The sequence below is a fragment of the Chanodichthys erythropterus genome, chromosome 20 (genome assembly GCF_024489055.1).
Source record: "Chanodichthys erythropterus isolate Z2021 chromosome 20, ASM2448905v1, whole genome shotgun sequence".
Lineage (NCBI taxonomy): Eukaryota > Metazoa > Chordata > Actinopteri > Cypriniformes > Xenocyprididae > Chanodichthys > Chanodichthys erythropterus.
Window position 1 is genome coordinate 32,750,023 of NC_090240.1, and position 19,120 is coordinate 32,769,142.

The 19,120-nt window shown below is 36.6% G+C and overlaps 1 protein-coding gene across 1 annotated transcript; it reads left to right on the forward strand.

Moving 5' to 3' along the window:
• The first annotated feature begins 5,504 nt into the window (after positions 1–5,504).
• zfp64 (zinc finger protein 64 homolog (mouse)) lies at positions 5,505–16,566 on the forward strand. The gene is made up of 6 exons (XM_067371062.1): positions 5,505–5,541; positions 9,938–10,096; positions 10,181–10,297; positions 11,902–11,964; positions 12,066–12,317; positions 13,984–16,566. Exons 1-6 carry the CDS (start codon positions 5,520–5,522, stop codon positions 15,264–15,266), a joined length of 1,896 nt encoding a protein of 631 aa, XP_067227163.1. The 5' UTR covers positions 5,505–5,519; the 3' UTR covers positions 15,267–16,566.
• The last annotated feature ends 2,554 nt before the right edge of the window (positions 16,567–19,120 follow it).

The following is a 19,120-nucleotide window of genomic DNA, read 5'->3' on the forward strand; positions in this document are numbered from 1 at the left end:
TGTTTGGGAAAGTTGCTTTTAAAAGTAATGTGTTACAATATTGAGTTACTCCTACTTGTGTTAGTTACTTTTTATGTAAAGTAATGCATTAAGTTACTTTTGCGTGATTTTCTCACCTGGGCTGGGCTTGCTTGTTTGCTTGTTTTGTAATATAAGAATAACTTCTTCCTCTGGCATTCCAAAGAAATGAATATGAGTGGAAAATATTTTCTCCCTTCTACCATGCACTCTCTGTTCTCTGCGGTGTCTCCTCCTAACAGCAACAATTGCAGCCATGTCACACAATGGGTTAAGACATGCTTTTTTGGCATTTAAATAATGGTGCAGAGGAGGTTTGCGGTGGCACAAGCTGTTAGAAATCTGGCCCCAAAAGTGAAATGAATAAGCCTCAGGCTGACGGAAATGCAAATTCAGGCCTGTACAGTAGAGGGCGCAGCTAAAACAAACCTTTCAGCTGTGCTGCCATTCTGGATTAAAGAAGAATAGGGCTGCGTTCCACTCCACTTTTAGACACGCACTCGTGAACTTCCCTAAGCACTTCCCCTTGGGGGAATCCCTGCCGCCATTTTGAAGTGCGTTCCACTTCGTGAAGTGGACGAGAAAAGCACTTATGGACAAACCCTCGCTCCCTCGATTTTGACCAAGTCTACATGAGTCTACTTCATATGTACACTTCAGGCAGCTCCATATACCACAATGCAACACAATTGCTATGTCACCGCATATTGCGGTTAATTTACCCCACCACAAACGACTCTATGATATATTCAATTTTTTTTTTTTAATATTTAAAACAACCCAAACACACCTATATACATATAGAATGCCGCATTAAACAATTTCATAAGGGGAAAAAAAAAAATAATAAATCAACTCCATAGTGATCAAGTGCTTAGGACGTTCCAATTCAGCCCATTGCAAGGGTTGCAAGGGCACTCATGCAACATAAGCAATGATGTACATCCCAGTCAACGAGACTGAGGGAAGTTAGCAAGGGAAAGGCATAAAAAATGAACTGGAACGCAGCCTACTGTGTAGGGGGGAAAAGTGTTGAACACACTTCCTTCAGCAATAAAAACAAATAAAATGAAACACAAATGTGATGTTTATCTAAAGTCATTTTCGCTTATTGGTATGGTTGAACTGGATCATCAAAGATCAGCAGCAAAGACATTATTTAATAAAGTGAGATTAAATACAAAGTATAACTGTGTTATTTAACATATTAATATTGCATTTTACTGTTTTTATTTATCTTGAGGAATACTGAATCTGTTTTTGAGTAAGTGAGGTGAGTAAATGTATGTTCACATTTAGTCGAACTACAATAACCATCATGTTCACACAACACACTTTACTGAAAACACTTCTGATTTCTCTCAACATGGCGACAGGAGAGCTGTCAGGAAATATATGGGGAAACAAAGTATCTTGAGTTACTTATTTGATGTAAATTTAAAATTTATGTTACTAGTTACTTAAAAAAAGTAATCTGATTACGTAGCTCAGATTACTTGTAATAAGTTACCCCTAAAAATTATAAATATATATATATATATATATATATATATATATATATATATATATATATATATATATATATATATATATATATATATATATACACACACAGGTGCTGGTCATATAATTAGAATATCATCAAAAAGTTGATTTATTTCACTAATTCCGTTCAAAAAGTGAAACTTGTATATTATATTCATTCATTACACACAGACTGATATATGTTTATTTCTTTTAATTTTGATGATTATAACTGACAACTAAGGAAAATCCCAAATTCAGTATCTCAGAAATTTAGAATATTGTCAAAAGGTTCAATATTTAAGACACCTTGTGCCACACTCGAATCAGCTAATTAACTCAAAACACATGCAAAAGCCTTTAAATGGTCTCTCAGTCTAGTTCTGTAGGTTACACAATCATGGGGAAGACTGCTGACTTGACAGTTGTCCAAAAGACGACCATTGACACCTTGCACAAGGAGGGCAAGACACAAAAGGTTGTTGCAAAAGAGGCTGGCTGTTCACAGAGCTAAGTGTCCAAGCACATTAATAGAGAAGCGAAGGGAAGGAAAAGATGTGGTAGAAATAAAGTGTACAAGCAATAGGGATAACCGCACCCTGGAGAGGATTGTGAAACAAAACCCATTCAAAAATGTGGGGGAGATTCACAAAGAGTGGACTGCAGCTGGAGTCAGTGCTTCAAGAACCACTACGCACAGACGTATGCAAGACATGGGTTTCAGCTGTCGCATTCCTTGCTGCTGAGTGGTCCAAAGTTATGTTCTCTGATGAAAATAAATTTTGCATTTCCTTTGGAAATCAGGGTCCCAGAGTCTGGAGGAAGAGAGGAGAGGCACACAGTCCACATTGCTTGAGGTCAAGTGTAAAGTTCCCACAGTCAGTGATGGTTTGGGGTGCCATGTCATCTGCTGGTGTGGGTCCACTGTGTTTTCTGAGGTCCAAGGTCAACGCAGCCGTATACCAGGAAGTTTTAGAGCACTTCATGCTTCCTGCTGCTGACCAACTTTATGGAGATGCAGATTTCATTTTCCAACAGGACTTGGCACCTGCACACAGTGCCAAAGCTACCAGTACCTGGTTTAAGGACCATGGTGTCCCTGTTCTTAATTGGCCAGCAAACTAGCCTGACCTTAACCCCATAGAAAATCTATGGGGTATTGTGAAGAGGAAGATGCAATATGCCAGACCCAACAATGCAGAAGAGCTGAAGGCCACTATCAGAGCAACCTGGGCTCTCATAACACCTGAGCAGTGCCACAGACTGATCGACTCCATGCCACGCCGCATTGCTGCAGTAATTCAGGCAAAAGGAGCCCTAACTAAGTATTGAGTTCTGTACATGCTCATACTTTTCATGTTCATACTTTTCAGTTGGCCAAGATTTCTAAAAATCCTTTCTTTTTATTGGTTTTAAGTAATATTCTAATTTTCTGAGATACTGAATTTGGGATTTTCCTTAGTTGTCAGTTATAATCATAAAAATTAAAAGAAATAAACATTTGAAATATATCAGTCTGTGTGTAATGAATGAATATTATATACAAGTTTCACTTTTTGAATGGAATTAGTGAAATAAATCAACTTTTTGATGATATTCTAATTATATGACCAGCACCTGTGCATATATATATATATATATATATATATATATATATATATATATATATATATATATATATATATATATATATATATATATATTCATGAAAATATTAATATTCATGAAAGAAATATATATTAAAATATGTAATAATATATATTATAATAATCAGATATTTTATGATTTTAATTATATATTTTTTTTGTTTTTTGTTAATTATTGTTGTTGTTTTAAATAATTGTAACATATTATAATCATTCATATATACATTTATTAATATTACTTTGATAAAAATATAATATAATACAGATATTTCTATTATTTTAATATACAATATGTTCACCAGAAGAAAGAAAGGTTTGGAACAACATGAGGGTGAGTAAAATCTTCAATATTTGAGATCTGCCTAAACTCACTTGTTGGACTCTGAATACCTGACAGCATAGTCATCAACAGTTTATTAAAAGCAATAATCTCATATATATGTCAAGCATTTTTTATTTACATATCACAACTAATAGTGTCAGTACATTCAAGATGGTGCCTTTCATTTCATCTGTTTCACAATATGTGGAAATCCAGATCTGATCTGCCTTTGAATCACAGCATAAGGGAATAAAAATGGCACGTAAATTAATGATGAGTGGGATTACTCACACCCTTCACACCACAACCTGAGCAGAATGGCCTGAGGTGACTAAGAATTATATGTAAATATTTTATTGAATATAACTCAGAGAAATAAATGTGCTAGTCAGTATGTCCTCTGCTAACGGGGATGGATACACATATACTATCTGAATGATTTTGTTTTGTGAGACTCAGATCACCCTAATAATAATGAATAATATATTCATCTTTGTCCACTGCAGTGAACATGTGTTTTTTTTTTTTGTTTTTTTTTTTTTGTTAATAAACTTGTGTACATTTAGACTTTTCTGATATATAAAATGTTCGGAAATGTGCCCAATATGATCATATTAATATTTGGTGTAGTACTGAAATAGTATGGATTTAAGATATGAAAATTGCAATATGTTTGGTATGTACCAACTAATAAAACATCACAAATAATAGATGAAAATGAAAAATAGATAGATAGATAGATAGATAGATAGATAGATAGATAGATAGATAGATAGATAGATAGATAGATAGATAGATAGATAGATAGATAGATAGATAGATAGATAGATAGATAGATAGATAGATAGATAGATAGATAGATAGATAGATAGTTTGATGGATGAAAAGATAGATAGATAGATAGATAGATAGATAGATAGATAGATAGATAGATAGATAGATAGATAGATAGATAGATAGATAGATAGATAGATAGATAGATAGATAGATAGATAGATAGATAGATTTTTATCGAAATAACATTAATAAATGTATACATTAATAATTATTATAAAATAATGTTAACATTATTTTAAAACAACAATCAATAAAAAGCAAACAAATTACTATCATGCTTATTATTATTATTATAAATAATTAATCATAAAATAATAACAACAAATAAAATATAATAACAATAATATATATGTAGATTTATTATTCAATATCAAACGTACCTGTAGTGAGTGTAGTCACGCGCTGCATCAGCATTCCAGGCGAAGAATGGAGCGCGGACTCCCCCGTGTGTTCATCTAGTGTAACTGCAGTCAAAATCCTGCCAGACAGTCAACAATTAAAACTCTGAGCGCTAAGATGTCTTCTGACAGCCCGCAGCCATTAAGCAGCTGTGTGCAGCTGTCGAGCTCAGCTGGGCTAAAATGAAGTGACAGGGCCACTCATCTCCATAGTTCCTCATGGGGAAAAGTGACACACACGCACATTAATGCACGAGTTTAGAAACTACGTTGCACAAAAATTTAATTTCTTGACTTATAACTATAAACACCGTGTAAACGTTATTTAAGGGCTACAAAAATCCTTATGAGAAAAGGTTTATTATTATTTTAACTGAACATGTACACATACCTCAACCTGTTTGTGGTAGCAGACTAGCAGTGCTTATTTGCTAACGCTATCAAAATATCCCGACACTACAGGATCATTTGTAGCTATAAAAGACATATGGTGATTAAAAATAGGAGAAAAGCTGAGCAGTTTTCTGTCTGAAACTGTATTATAGTAACGCAATGCTTCGCTTCTGACTGAAGAGGGCGCTGCTTCGCGCAGTTCACTTTTTTAGCCATTAAATTATGTTTACCGTCAAGCAGTTCACACTGTCGCAAAACCAACCATCAACTCTGCTGAAAAACGTTTGAAATGAAGAGGACACAGAACAACAACATCAGCAAACGCGAATTAAAGTTATTAAATACTTCACAGATCAAAACTCAGCTGGCATCTTGATCCAGATGGCAACATTCAACGGAGAAGGTACGAAACGATATCTTAAAATCCCACAAAAAAAAAAATCTGTTTTAAAACACAGCCCTGTGAAATACAGGTAACTAATCAGAAAAATATTAAAATATTATTACTGTTAATGGAAGTAAATGGATTAAAGAAATAATGTTCTTTAGTATATAAAGTATGTACTTCATTTATGTTTCATACGTTGTTAATTAATTTTTGTTTATACAAACAATGAAAGTTGAAGTTAATTAAACTAAAGTGGTGGTACACTGCATTTGATACTACTACAATAAAAGAGGGGAAAACATTGTAGTATCATATATAATGTGGGGTTGACTGAAACTCCCAGTTTTAGACCACAATAATTTATTAAAGGGTTAGTTCACCCAAATAATGTTATTTATTACTCACCCTCATGTCATTCTACACCCATAAGACCGTTGTTTATCTTCAGAACACAAATTAAGATATTTTTGATGAAATCCGATGGCTCAGTGAGGCCTGCATAGCCAGCAATGACATTTCCTCTCTCAAGATCCATTAATGTACTAAAAACATATTTAAATCAGTTCATGTGAGTACAGTGGTTAAAGCAACAAGAATATTTTTGGCGAGCCAAAATAATGACTTATATAGTGATGGCCAATTTCAAAACACAGCTTCATGAAGCTTCAGAATGTTATGAATCATTGTGTGTTGAATCAGAGGTGAATCAAATCAATGCTGATTCATAACGCTCCGAAGCTTCATGAAGCAGCGTTTTGAAATCAGCCGTCACTATATAAGTCATTATTTGTTTGTTTTTTTGGTGCACCAAAAATATTCTTGTTGCTTTATAATATAAATATTGAACCACTGTACTCACATGAACTGATTTAAATATGTTTTTAGTACATTAATGGATCTTGAGAGAGGAAATGTCATTGCTGGCTATGCAGGCCTCACTGAGCCATCGAATTTCATCAAAAATATCTAAATTTGCGTTGCGAAGATTGGCGAAGGTCTTACGGGTGTAGAACGGCATGAGGGTGAGGAATAAATGAAATTTTTTTCATTTTTGGGTGAACTAACCCTTTAGGATGGTGTAGGCCAGCCTCCTTTTGAGGCCAAAACAGCATCAGTTTGTCTTGTAATGACAGATACAAGTCCTTCAGGCCGGCCAGAGGGATTTTGAGCCATTCCTCCTCCAGAACAGTGACTGGGAAGTCACGAGGTGATGCTTGTGTTGGAAAACATTTTCTGACTCGCTCCTCCAAAATACCCTAAAGTGGCTCAATATTATTTATATCTGGACACTGTGCAGGCCATGGGAGATGTTCACTTTCATGTTCACCAAACCAAGTCTTGCTGTGTGTATTGGTCATAGACTGTAAAAAAATATGGACGTAGTGTCCGTGACATCATCCGTAGATTTCTGAAGAGCATTTTTGAAGCGAAAATGAGGCCGCTGCCATCTTAGCAGCGCGTCATTGTACGTCACTCACGGATAACTAAAAATGGGCAAAGAGGCGGGTCATGGTCGGAACTGAGGTGCTGAAACCACGCCCGCCTAGCTCGACATGATCATGTTATCAGGCTAAGGAGCTATCTATCTATCTATCTAAGATACTATCTAAAATATTAATAAAGATACCAACTTATATCATTTGAAAGTTCTAACTGTGTTTACTGTCAATATGTGGTGTCTTTTTTACAACATAGATACTCCAGCACCAGTAATTGTAATTTGTGTCGGGTGTGCAAATGATAACACGGAAATTCAAACGGTATTTCATACATTTATAATGAAATGGCGATCACGAGATGAATCCAATCCGTGGCACAAATGTCCTTGAGAGTCCACTGAAAAACAAAAACTTTTTGTCCACAAAAGCATTAAATCTATGAAATATTGACGTATTATCCATTGTTTGCATCACATTTCTTCTGAATGATCTGCTCTCCCTCATCGTTCTTCAAGAAATTATGCAGTGTTTATGTTGTAAAACTGTATATGATCGTATCTAACAAACAAATGAGCCCGCGTCCAAAGTATAATTTTTCAAAATGCAGCAGTTTTAGTTATAATATTCAAGCAGTGCTGTCGGAGTTTTATATCCTCCTGCCATTGTCAGTTCTCACAAACAAAAATTTAGCCAATGCCATGATCCAGCAACATGTTATCTGTTTATCTACTGCATGCATGCACATCTACACAGACACACATCTGTCTCGACCATTAACGCAGCAAGCCATATTATTTTACAATTGTATAAAATAATCCCCAAAAAAAGCACAAACACAGCAGAGATCCCAAATTCAGCGGCTGGCATTAGCTGAGGTAACATGACGGCTCACAGACAGCAGCAGCAAACCTGTCACTCAAGTGACCACGCCCTTAATTATGCAGAACTTTAAAGGTGCCCTAGAATTAAAAATTGAATTTATCTCGGCATAGTTAAATAACAAGAGTTCAGTACATGGAAATGACATACAGTGAGTCACAAACACCATTGTTTCCTCCTTCTTATATAAATCTCATTTGTTTAAAAGACCTCCGAAGAACAGGCGAATCTCAACATAACACCGACTGTTACGTAACAGTCGGGATCATTAATATGCACGCCCCCAATATTTGCATATGCCAGCCCATGTTCAAGGCATTACACAAGGGCAGTTAGTATTACACAAGGGCAGAACGTCTGGATGTGCACAGCTGAATCATCAGACTAGGTAAGCAAGCAAGGACAACAGCGAAAAATGGCAGATGGAGCAATAATAACTGACATGATCCATCATAACATGATATTTTTAGTGATATTTGTAAACTGTCTTTCTAAATGTTTCGTTAGCATGTTGCTAATGTACTGTTAAATGTGGTTAAAGTTACCATCGTTTATTACTGTATTCACAGAGACAAGAGCCGTCACTATTTTCATTTTTAAACACTTGCAGTCTGTATAATTCATAAACACAACTTCATTCTTTATAAATCTCTCCAACAGTGTAGCATTAGCCGTTAGCCACGGAGCACAGCCTCAAACTCATTCAGAATCAAATGTAAACACCCAAATAAATACAATACTCACATAATCCGACGCATGCATTCAGTATGCATGACGAACACTTTGTAAAGATCCATTTTGAGGGTTATATTAGCTGTGTGAACTTTGTTTATGCACTGTTTAAGGCAAGCGCAAGCTCTGGGGGCGGAGAGCACGCGATTTAAACCTGAAATCGTCTCGTTTCTACTTATGCTCCAAAATAGGCAGCTAAAAAAATTAATTAAAAAAAATCTATGGGGTATTTTGAGCTGAAACTTCTTCACAGACACATTTAGGGGACAGCTTAGACTTATATTACGTCTTTTAAAAAAAAGTTCTAGGGCACCTTTAAGGCTTAATATAATTTAAACGGATTAGTTATAAAAAAAATTCACCCCCCTCAGAGTTGTCATGAAGGGCAACATTAGCTGTATAGATCAAAACCACAATTTGATCCAGGCTGTAAACATGTTTTTTTCTGCTGTAAAGTTGGGCATTTTAACATGGGACTCAATGAGATTCTGCTCTCTTTTGGAGCCTGTCTCTAGTGGCCAGTCGATGAATCGCAGTTTAAGTTACTTCACTATTGGTTTCAAGAGAAACTGGGGAAGGTTGCCGTTTGGTATTGGTGCATTATCATGCTGATACATGACATCCCCTTCAGGGTTCGGTATGTTAGGTGCACATGGTCCTCTAGAATGGTTCGGTAGTCCTTAGCAGTGACGTCCATCAAGCACAGTAGGGAATGCCATGATATTACAGTCCAAACCATCACTTTTTGGGGCTTCTCCACACCGTCACTTCCAAAGTGAAGGTGGGCTCATTAGAGAACAATGTTTCACATTGTCCACAGCCCAAGATTTGCACTGTTGGCACCAATGAAGCCAACACTGGCAAATGTTCGGCTATAGCAGCCTGACCGTGAATATTGTGGAGCTCTCGACTAACATTTTTGGTGAAAACAGGAGAGTTTAGGTGCGCATTTAATTCTGCAGTGAGTTGGGCAGTTGTGGTTTTATGTTTTTTGGATGCAATCCAGGTTAGTACCCGGACATCCCTTTCAGACAGCTTCCTCTTGCGTCGACAGTTACTCCTGTTGGATGTGGTTCCTCCTCCGAGGAGGTATACTGACATTACACCACAAAGACTTGCTATCCTGGTCACAGATGAGCCAGCGAGACATGCACTAACAGTTAGTCCTCTTTTGAACTCTGATATGTCTCCTAAATATTGCAATCCATGTTGTGTGGATTTCAATATTTATGTACAACTGTTCTATTGCTCTGCTAATTTAACACCTCCATCACTATATTGGACAGAGTTTCAGTTTCAGTGTCCCTGTATGGTACTACAATGTTTTTCTCCCCTTTTATATATTTGATGTATATTCACAGGAGTAAACCACCTCTTAGTAGAAGTGAGTCCCGACATCCACATCTGCGGCTTCTGCAAACAGCAATACAACAACGTTGAGGTCTTTTTTGCACACAAGCAAAACTGCTGCCAAATCCCCTCGACACAAATATCAGCCCGAAACAACAGTGGACCTAGTGGTGAGTTTTGTCTAAGTGCCATGTCACTTAATAATTACTCTATAGTAGGCTGTACTGTTTGCTAACCGCAAAGGCATTTTTTAGAGACATTTCAGACATGTGTACCAAAAGTCAAGAAGACCCTCACCAAAGCCCAGAAAACCCCCTCCAAAAAGCTAAAGCCTGCACTAACTCAGAAAAGACACATATGCACATTCTCAGGTAAGTGTCAGCAACAACATTGCATTTCTCACTGTCATATCCTTGCTTTTAAAGCAGACCTTTTATATGTTCAACTTTCTTTATTGTGTAATGTTGCTGTTTGAGCATGAAAAATGTCTATTTTTACACTGTATTTTACACTACAGACCATTGACTAAGTGCTGTGCAATATGTAAACACTTAAAAGAGACAATCACAACCATAAAAACACAACGATAAAACCACAAATAAAATAACAGCAAAATAAACCTATCATTTTTAATACACCGTCTATACCCCATTAAATGCTAACGCGAGGAGCTATTCCTTAAGCTTGTGTTTAAAAACACGTAGTGTGGGTGCCGATCTGAGAGAAAAAGTTCAAATCATTCCAAAGTTTGGGAGCTATCGCTACAAAAGCTCGATCTCCACTTCTCCGTTTAGTTCTAGGAATCATCAAAGCCAGCTGTTCAGCTGATCTTAAAGACTGTTTTGGCTCATATTTCTCAATCAGTTCCATTAACTACAACTGATCCATACTATGTAATGATTTATAAACAAAAAACAAAAGTTTAAAATTGATTCTGTAATGGATTGGTAGCCATTGTAAAAAACTCAAAACCGGAGTAATATGGTCTCCTGTCAAAAGCCTTGCAGCAGCATTTTGGACCAGTTGTAAGCAGTTAAGCAATGATTTATTAACATATACTGAGTCGCAGCAATCTAACCTTGTAAATACAAAAGCATGAATGATTTTTTCCAGATCACTCATGGACAAAAATGGTTTCACCTTCGCTATTAATCTTAAGTGATAAAAACAGGACTTAACCACAGAATAAATCTGTTTCTCAAACTTGGAAATCACTGTCTTTCTTTGAAAGAAAGGGCTTAAACCATGCATGTGCTATACCATGGATTCCCACCACCTTTTCCATGAGAGTGATATTGAATGCAGCGCTAAGGTCAACTGCAGTCAATAAATCGTTTAAAACCCTGATCAAAGCCGACTCAAGTACTGTGGTAAGCCCTAAAACCTGACTGAGAAATTTTAAAAATGTAATTTTGAAGCAAATGTCTGCAAATTTGCAAAGCATAAAGTCACACCAAAGGGAGTTATTCTCTATATCAGTAATGCTCTATAGCAGTAACGGCCCATTGTAGTCTTGAGTTTTCTTCTGGGAATAAACACGTCACAATATTCCTCATTTCAATTCCTGCTAAAGGTTCATGCAAAATAAAGGGGCGTTGCCTGGTTAAGTTAGTATTGTGTTGAAACTCGCAAGGGGTGTGACATTTCCCAAACACCAATCACAACACACTGGTCCAGTGACCAATCAGAGCTCATTGCGCTTTTTCGGAAGGAGGGACTTCATAGATACCAGAACTAAATAGTGCATTACTGACAGACTGGGAAGAGAGGTGCTGCAACATAGTTAAATATGTAAAAAATAAAATAAAATAAATACATTTTTTGAACATTCGAGCATGAAAACCTATTCTAGTAGACACCAAAAAAAATAAAAATAAAAATCAAGATAAAAGGGCATAATAGGTCCCCTTTAAGGTATTAAAAATCGGAACTATATGGAGCTTTAAAGTTGTTTAATTTCATTTTGTGCCCTTAGGTTGTACATTCAAAACTCAGTATGGCCAAAAAGACATGGAGAGACATATGTTAACACATACTGGTAAGTAATTTCCATTCTGTGTTTTCATCTTACACTTACCTGACATTATTAAATGATGCCAAATAAACATTTAAGTGCTGAGATCTGTCTCATTTTTTCAGGTGAGAGGCCTTTCGAGTGTGAACTGTGTCATAAACGCTTCAGTCGTCGCGATAAGCTTAATCTCCACAGCCGTTTGCACACAGGAGAGAAACCACACAAGTGTAAGTACTGTCCGTACGCGGCGGCCGACAGCAGTAGCCTGAAAAAGCATCTTCGTATCCACTATGATGAGAGACCCTTTAAGTGTCAGATATGCCCCTACGCCAGCCGCAACTCCAGCCAGCTGACCGTTCACCTCCGATCTCACACAGGTGAGGACCGCAGGGGAACTGTTACACTAATGTTTGGGGTTGGTAAGATGTTTTCTTTTTAAAGAAATGGACACTTTTATTCAGCAAAGATGCATTAAATGGATCAAAAGAGAATTAAAGGTGCCATAGAATTTAAAATTGAATTTACCTCGGCTTAGTTGAATAACAAGAGTTCAGTACATGGAAATGACATACAGTGAGTCTCAAACTCCATTGATTCCTCCTTCTTATATAAATCTCATTTGTTTAAAAGACCTCCGAAGAACAGGCGAATCTCAACATAATACCGACTGTTACGTAACAGTCTGGATCATTAATATGTACGTCCCCAATATTTGCATATGCCAGCCCATGTTTAAGGCGTTAGACGAGGGCAGCCAGTATTAACATCTGGATCTGCACAGCTGAATCATCAGACTAGGTAAGCAAGAAAGAACAATAGCGAAAAATGGCAGATGGAGCAATAATAACTGACATGATATCATGATATTTTTAGTGTTTATTTTGTAAAGATCCATTTGAGGGTTATATTAGCTGTGTGAACTTTGTTTATGCACTGTTTTATAGTCGCGAGCTCGGTGGCCGGGAGCGTGAGGGTTTAAAGGGGCCGCAGCTTGAATCTGTGCATATTTAATGATGCCCCAAAATAGGCAGTTAAAAAAATGAATTAAAAAAAAATCTATGGGGTATTTTGAGCTGAAACTTCACAGACACATTCAGGGGACACCTTAGACTTATATTACATCTTGTGAAAAAACATTCTAGGTCACCTTTAAATAGTAATGTTACAAAAGATTACTATTTCAAATATATGCTGTTCTTTTGAACTGTCTATTATTTCTGGAAAAAAAGTTTCCACAAAAATATGAAGCAGCACAACTGTTTTTAACATTGATAATAATCAAAAATATTTCTTGAGCAGCAAATTAGCATATTAGAATTTTTTTAGCATGTGACACTGAAGACTGATGCTGAAAAATGCATTTTTGACATCACAGGAATACATTACATTTTTAAAAATGTATTAAAATACAAAAGATGTAATAAAAAGTTTTCAAATGTAATAACTCACATTATTACAGTTTTTATTGTATAAATAATTAAAAGCAGCCTTGATGAGAATAAGAGAAATATTACCAACACCAAACCTTTCAACAGTAGTGTGTATGTGTGTGTATATATGTAATGCATTAGTGTGTGTAAATATATAAATTTATTTGTGTGTATACTACACAAAAAAGTAACAAATTGAAATAAGAACAACAAATAAAGATCAACTAAAATCTTTAAAAGAAGCACAGAGTGTTTTTCTAGTTTTGTTGTTTCAACCACACCGAGTATTTCCAAGAACTACTGATTTTTTGAGAATTTACACTTGCATGTGAAACTTAACTATTTTATCTTATTAATCTTTTCCTGTTTCTTCTGATGTTCAGAACATACACAATCAATTAATCAGCACAATCAAAGTACTGGTGTTTTTCCAAAATAATAATAAGTAAAAAATAAAATAAATTTTTAAAACAGCCTTATAAATGACAAAAATTGCACTTTTTATTTTGCTTGATTAGTATGTTGATAACAAATAGCATTCCTTTTTTGTGATCGAGCAGCACCACTAGTGGTATTTGTATTCAGTTCACATGCCTGGATGTTTCCTCCTCAGGTGACGCCCCTTTCCAGTGCAATCAATGCGATGCCAAATTCAAGATCAACTCTGACCTGAAGCGTCACAGTCGGGTTCACTCCGGCGAGAAGCCTTATAAGTGTGAACTCTGTGAGTATCGCTGTGCCATGAAGGCCAATTTAAAATCGCATGTGCAGCTAAAGCACAGCGCCTCTGACTCCTTCCGCTGTTCAAAGTGTGACTTCCAGTGCTCCACCAAAGCCGCCCTGCGACACCATTCACGCCAGCACCAGCCGGCCCAGCCTTTGCAGTGCAGCGAGTGCAGTTACTCCTGCTCCAACAAGGGGGCTCTCAAGATCCATGAGCGCGTGCACTCGGACGAACGGCCCTTTAAATGTGAGCACTGTTCGTTTGCTAGTAAGCAGCGCAGTAATTTGTTAATTCACAGGAGGAAGTGTCATGCGGATAAACCGGACCGGCAGTGTAAAGGCGGGACAGGGGAGGAGCCTCCCAAACCTCTTAGCTCACGCTACCGGGCGAGACTGGAGGCAACGCGGGCCTTTCGTTGCGACTTGTGCGAGGCTTCATTCGTCAGGGAGGATTCTCTTCGCAGCCACAAGAGGCAGCATAACAGTAACGCACAACAACAAACTTATAATCAAGAGTCACAAACTGTTACCAAACAACCTGTACAAAATGCAGGATTTGCAACCGATGCACCATCTTCCTACAACGCAACGCATCTTAAGATCATTGTGGCGCCCTCTTTAGTACCGGAGGCTACTTTCGTTCAGGCTTCCGCCGCAAAGACGCTGCTCGGTCCGGATGATCACGAAGTGCTTTTGAACCCCGTAATACAGCACGTCAACATGCTAGCACCAGAAGGTGGCCTCGAGCACCAGACGGTTTTACTCACTCAAATCAGTCCCGGTGAAAACGTCCCACAAACCAGTACTCAAAACTTCATCGCATCAGCTTCCGACGGCACACACACCTTTATCACGTCCTGTTCTGACCTGGAAAGCCTACACAAGCTCATCCAGGAGGGCGGGACTGAGGTTACGGTGGTAACGGAGGCGAATCCGGCGATCGCCGCCACAAAGGAACCGCTGAACATTGACGGCACCTCGTCTCAGGACGTGTCCAAGCACTCAGAGGTCGCTGTGCCTGAAGACAGTTTAGATATCGGTCCACCGGGGACCATTCTTGTTCAAAGTCTCCCTTTGTCCATTTCAACACAAGACCAGCAGGCTAACAAGTACCATCTGTCTCCGCACCATATATTTTCAGACTCAAACACAGTGGACATCGGTGATTCGTAGTTATGCAAATCATGAGATTTCACTGTGATATCGTGGTTAAAACTAACCGTGTTTATTTTGTTGATTTCCTGTTTCTTTTTCCAACTAATGCTTCATTCACGTTGTGTTGGAATTACTGTAATTATAAGATTGGCAATCAGACGTTGAGCTCTGAGGTCTTCACGTCCTCTAACTCAGAAATGATTCACTTTCTACAGCAACATTCATGCAAAATGGATTAAAGGGTTAGTTTATCCAAAAATTAAATTTCTGTCATTAATTACTCACCCTCATTCATTCATCTTCAGAACACAAATTAAGATATTTTTGATGAAAATACATCATTGTACCTTTTGAGGTCCAGAAAGGTAGTGAAGACATTGTTAAAATAGTCCGTGACTACAGTGGTTCAATCTTAATGTAATGAAGCGATGAGAAACATAACTTTATTCTTCTCTTCCATGTCTATATCCTACTCTGATTACATTGAAGACACAGTTCAGCGCTTCCTGGTTTTACGTCCGAACGCTGACTCATTATTGGTTGGCCATTTCATACAGCGTCGGCCAATACTGAGCCAGCATTCGGACGTAGAACCCGGAACCCTGTGTTTACAACATCAACAGCGTAGGAGACTGACAGGGAAAATAACAAAATATCGAATAAAGTTGTTATTTTTATGTTTTTGCACATAAAAAGTATTCTCATCACTTCATAACATTAAGGGTGAACCACTGTAGTCACATGGACTATTTTAATGATGTCTTTAGTACTTTTCTGGACCTTGAAAGTGGTAAATATATTGCTGTTTATTTATTGGTCAGAGAGCTCTCGGATTTCATCAAAAACATCTTAATTTGTGTTCCCGAAGATGAACGAAGGTCTTACAGGTGTGGAACGACATGAGGGTGAGTAATAAATGACAGAATTTTCATTTTTGGGTGAACTAATCCTTAAATGTGCAAGTTTGTTGGTAACGACAACAAAATACTTCATCACTACTTTAATTCACATTGAAATACAAAGAAAGTATATCAGGAAACACCAGAAAATATGCTGTAGAGATTAATAGTTAACTTGAAATGTTCAAACCACTGCCATTTTGGTGGCAGAAATCAGCGCTGTCATAAAATAAAGAGTTCGACAAAGACAAATTTTACAAGTTGAAAATGTGTTGTTTTGACATAATATATAGGGGTTGCCATACTGGATCAGGGAGTCATAGTTTCATATTCAAGTCATGTATCGAATCAAATGTGAACAAATTATGTTTTTCCCCTGAAAAATAAACATTCTCCTCTTTTCACTCATTGACTTGCTTTTACCTTTTAAATTGTGTTTTTGTGTATTTTCTGTTTTTCAGGTGGTGTAGTGTTGTAAGGTGTGTGTGTGTGTGTGTGTGTGTGTGTGTGTGTGTGTGTGTGTGTGTGTGTGTGTGTGTGTGTGTGTGTGTGTGTGTGTGTGTATACTTTGATTCAGCAATAAATTGATCAAAAGAGACATTTTCTTTTGACCTTTCTGAATATTAAAGAATTCAGTTTCTGCAAAAATATTAAGCAGCACAACTATTTATAACATTGATAATAATAAGAAATGTTTCTTGAGCAGCAAATCAGATTATTAGAATGATTTCTGAAGTTCAGCTTTTGCCATCACAAGAATAAATTACATTTTAGAATACATTAAAATAGAAAATGGTTGTTTTAAATTGTAATATTTAACAATATTACAGTTTTTACTGTATCTGTGATCAAATAAATGCAGCCTTGTTGAGGGTTATTGGGGTTATTAATATTTTAAAATCTCTATAACCCCAAACCTTTGAATGTTAGTGTATTTGAGTTTGTAGCTACACAAGCTTGTTGTGTTGCGAAATAAGTTGTAAGTTTCCTTTATATAAAAGTTTGTTGAATAACTACTTATTTTTCTTACAACAGTAAACAGTAAACATTAGTAAATGTTGAAATGAACAAAGATTAATAAATCTTAAGTATTGTTAATTAGTTCGTTAACTAATGTAGTCAATACATTAAACCTTCCTGTAAAGTGTTATCAAATAGCGTGTATCTAATCTACACACACACACAAAAAAAAAAAAAAATCCCTTGATATGTTGTATTATGAATCATTTCACTCATGGTTGTGGTTTTTTATTTCAGTCATTTAATTTTTGTCAAAGCCACATTACTAAGCAATGGAGTTTTACTGTTTTATTACCATTTGGTAAAGAAACAAGCTGAATTTCTCAATGAGAACAGAAAAAAGTTTAGCTACAGTTGCGAGAAAAAGTATGTGAACCCCTTGCAGAAAAATTGTAACAAAATAAGAGAGATCATACAAAATGCATGTTATTTTTTATTTAGTACTGTCCTGAGTAAGATATTTTATATAAAAGATGTTTACATGTAATCCTTAAAACAAAAACAGCTGAATTTATTAAAATTACCCCATTCAAAAGTATGTGAACCATTGATTCTTAATACTGTGTGGTTAACTGGATGATCTACGACTGTTTTTTTGTCTTGTGATGGTTGTTCATGAGTCTCTTGTTTGTCCTGAGCAGTTAAACTGAGCTCTGTTCTTCAGAAAAATCAAACAAGAGACTCATGAACAACCATCACAAGACAAAAAAACAGTCGTAGATCATCCAGTTAACCACACAGTATTAAGAATCAATGGTTCACATACTTTTGAATGGGGTAATTTTAATAAATTCAGCTATGTTTTTGTCTTATGGATTATATGTAAACATCTTTTATATAAAATATCTTACTCAAGGCAGTATTAAATAAAAAATAACATGCATTTTGTATGATATCTCTTATTTTGTTAAAATTTTTCACATTTTCTGCAAGTGGTTCTTGCAACTGTATGTAGGTTTTAGACGAGATTCAATTGTTTTAAAATCAAAATCTTGTCTTGCCTATAGATGGCAGTGCAACCTTCAAAATGCTGTACTGTAAAGCCAGAGAGCAGACTTGTTTAATCTCGGCAAGGCATCAGTCATCTCTTATCTCATGTTTTCAGGGTAATTTAGGAAATATAAATTCACCAAGCAGATATTATACACATATGATCTTTGATTTCGCGCAAGTAGCTGATATCCACCTTGTAGCAGTTAACCAATGCCTACATACTCATGCGAACTATCGCGTTTCCTGCAGTGACAGTTACGAGATAAGATCTTTCAGGCAGTTGTAGAGATGCAGATGGAGACGCATGAAATATGAGTGCTGCATTTTGCTGTGCGTGCATATGCCTGACCACCAGTCTCATATCAGGACATTTCCCCCGCCACAATGCTCACGCTCAGCTAATCCATCCAGATAAAGCCTGTGACCTCTTCCTCTTTAGTGGATAGGTGAGCTGGAGAGCACCTGTTTGCGCCGGTTTTCTACCAACAACACTTACATTTCATATCTTGCTTATGGTTTATAATATCTTGCAATACCAGGACCGCTTGAATGTAGTTTTGGAAACCATTTTCAGCGCTGGTTGATTTGATTCAGTTCTTCGAAATGAATCTTTCTCTTTTTTCTTCTCTTACTTATTTTAGTTATGAACTGTATAAGTGTACAGTGTTTTCTTGACCACGAACGTCACCACACTAAATCCCACTAACTCTGCTTGGGTGTCGATACATAAAGATTCGATTCGATTGAATCGATTCGATTCCTTGATTTAATATTTGCATAATCGTCAGTGCTTTATCACAGCTAGATGTCACGTGAAATAAATTCCATCAGTCCTTGACATTGTTTATAGATTTTTCAGAATCTTTACTTTGATTTTTTACAGTAAATGAATGGATATTAACTGTATTGTTGTACTTTTTTGTTTTTTAATGCTAGACAATGCACACAATAAACAGCTTT

Coding starts and splice junctions, on each gene's coding strand:
- zfp64 (XM_067371062.1), top strand. CDS start 5,520: ATGGCAACATTCAACGGAGAAG. Junction 10,097..10,180: donor AAACAACAGTGGACCTAGTG/GTGAGTTTTGTC, acceptor GGCATTTTTTAG/AGACATTTCAGACATGTGTA. Junction 12,318..13,983: donor TCACCTCCGATCTCACACAG/GTGAGGACCGCA, acceptor TTTCCTCCTCAG/GTGACGCCCCTTTCCAGTGC.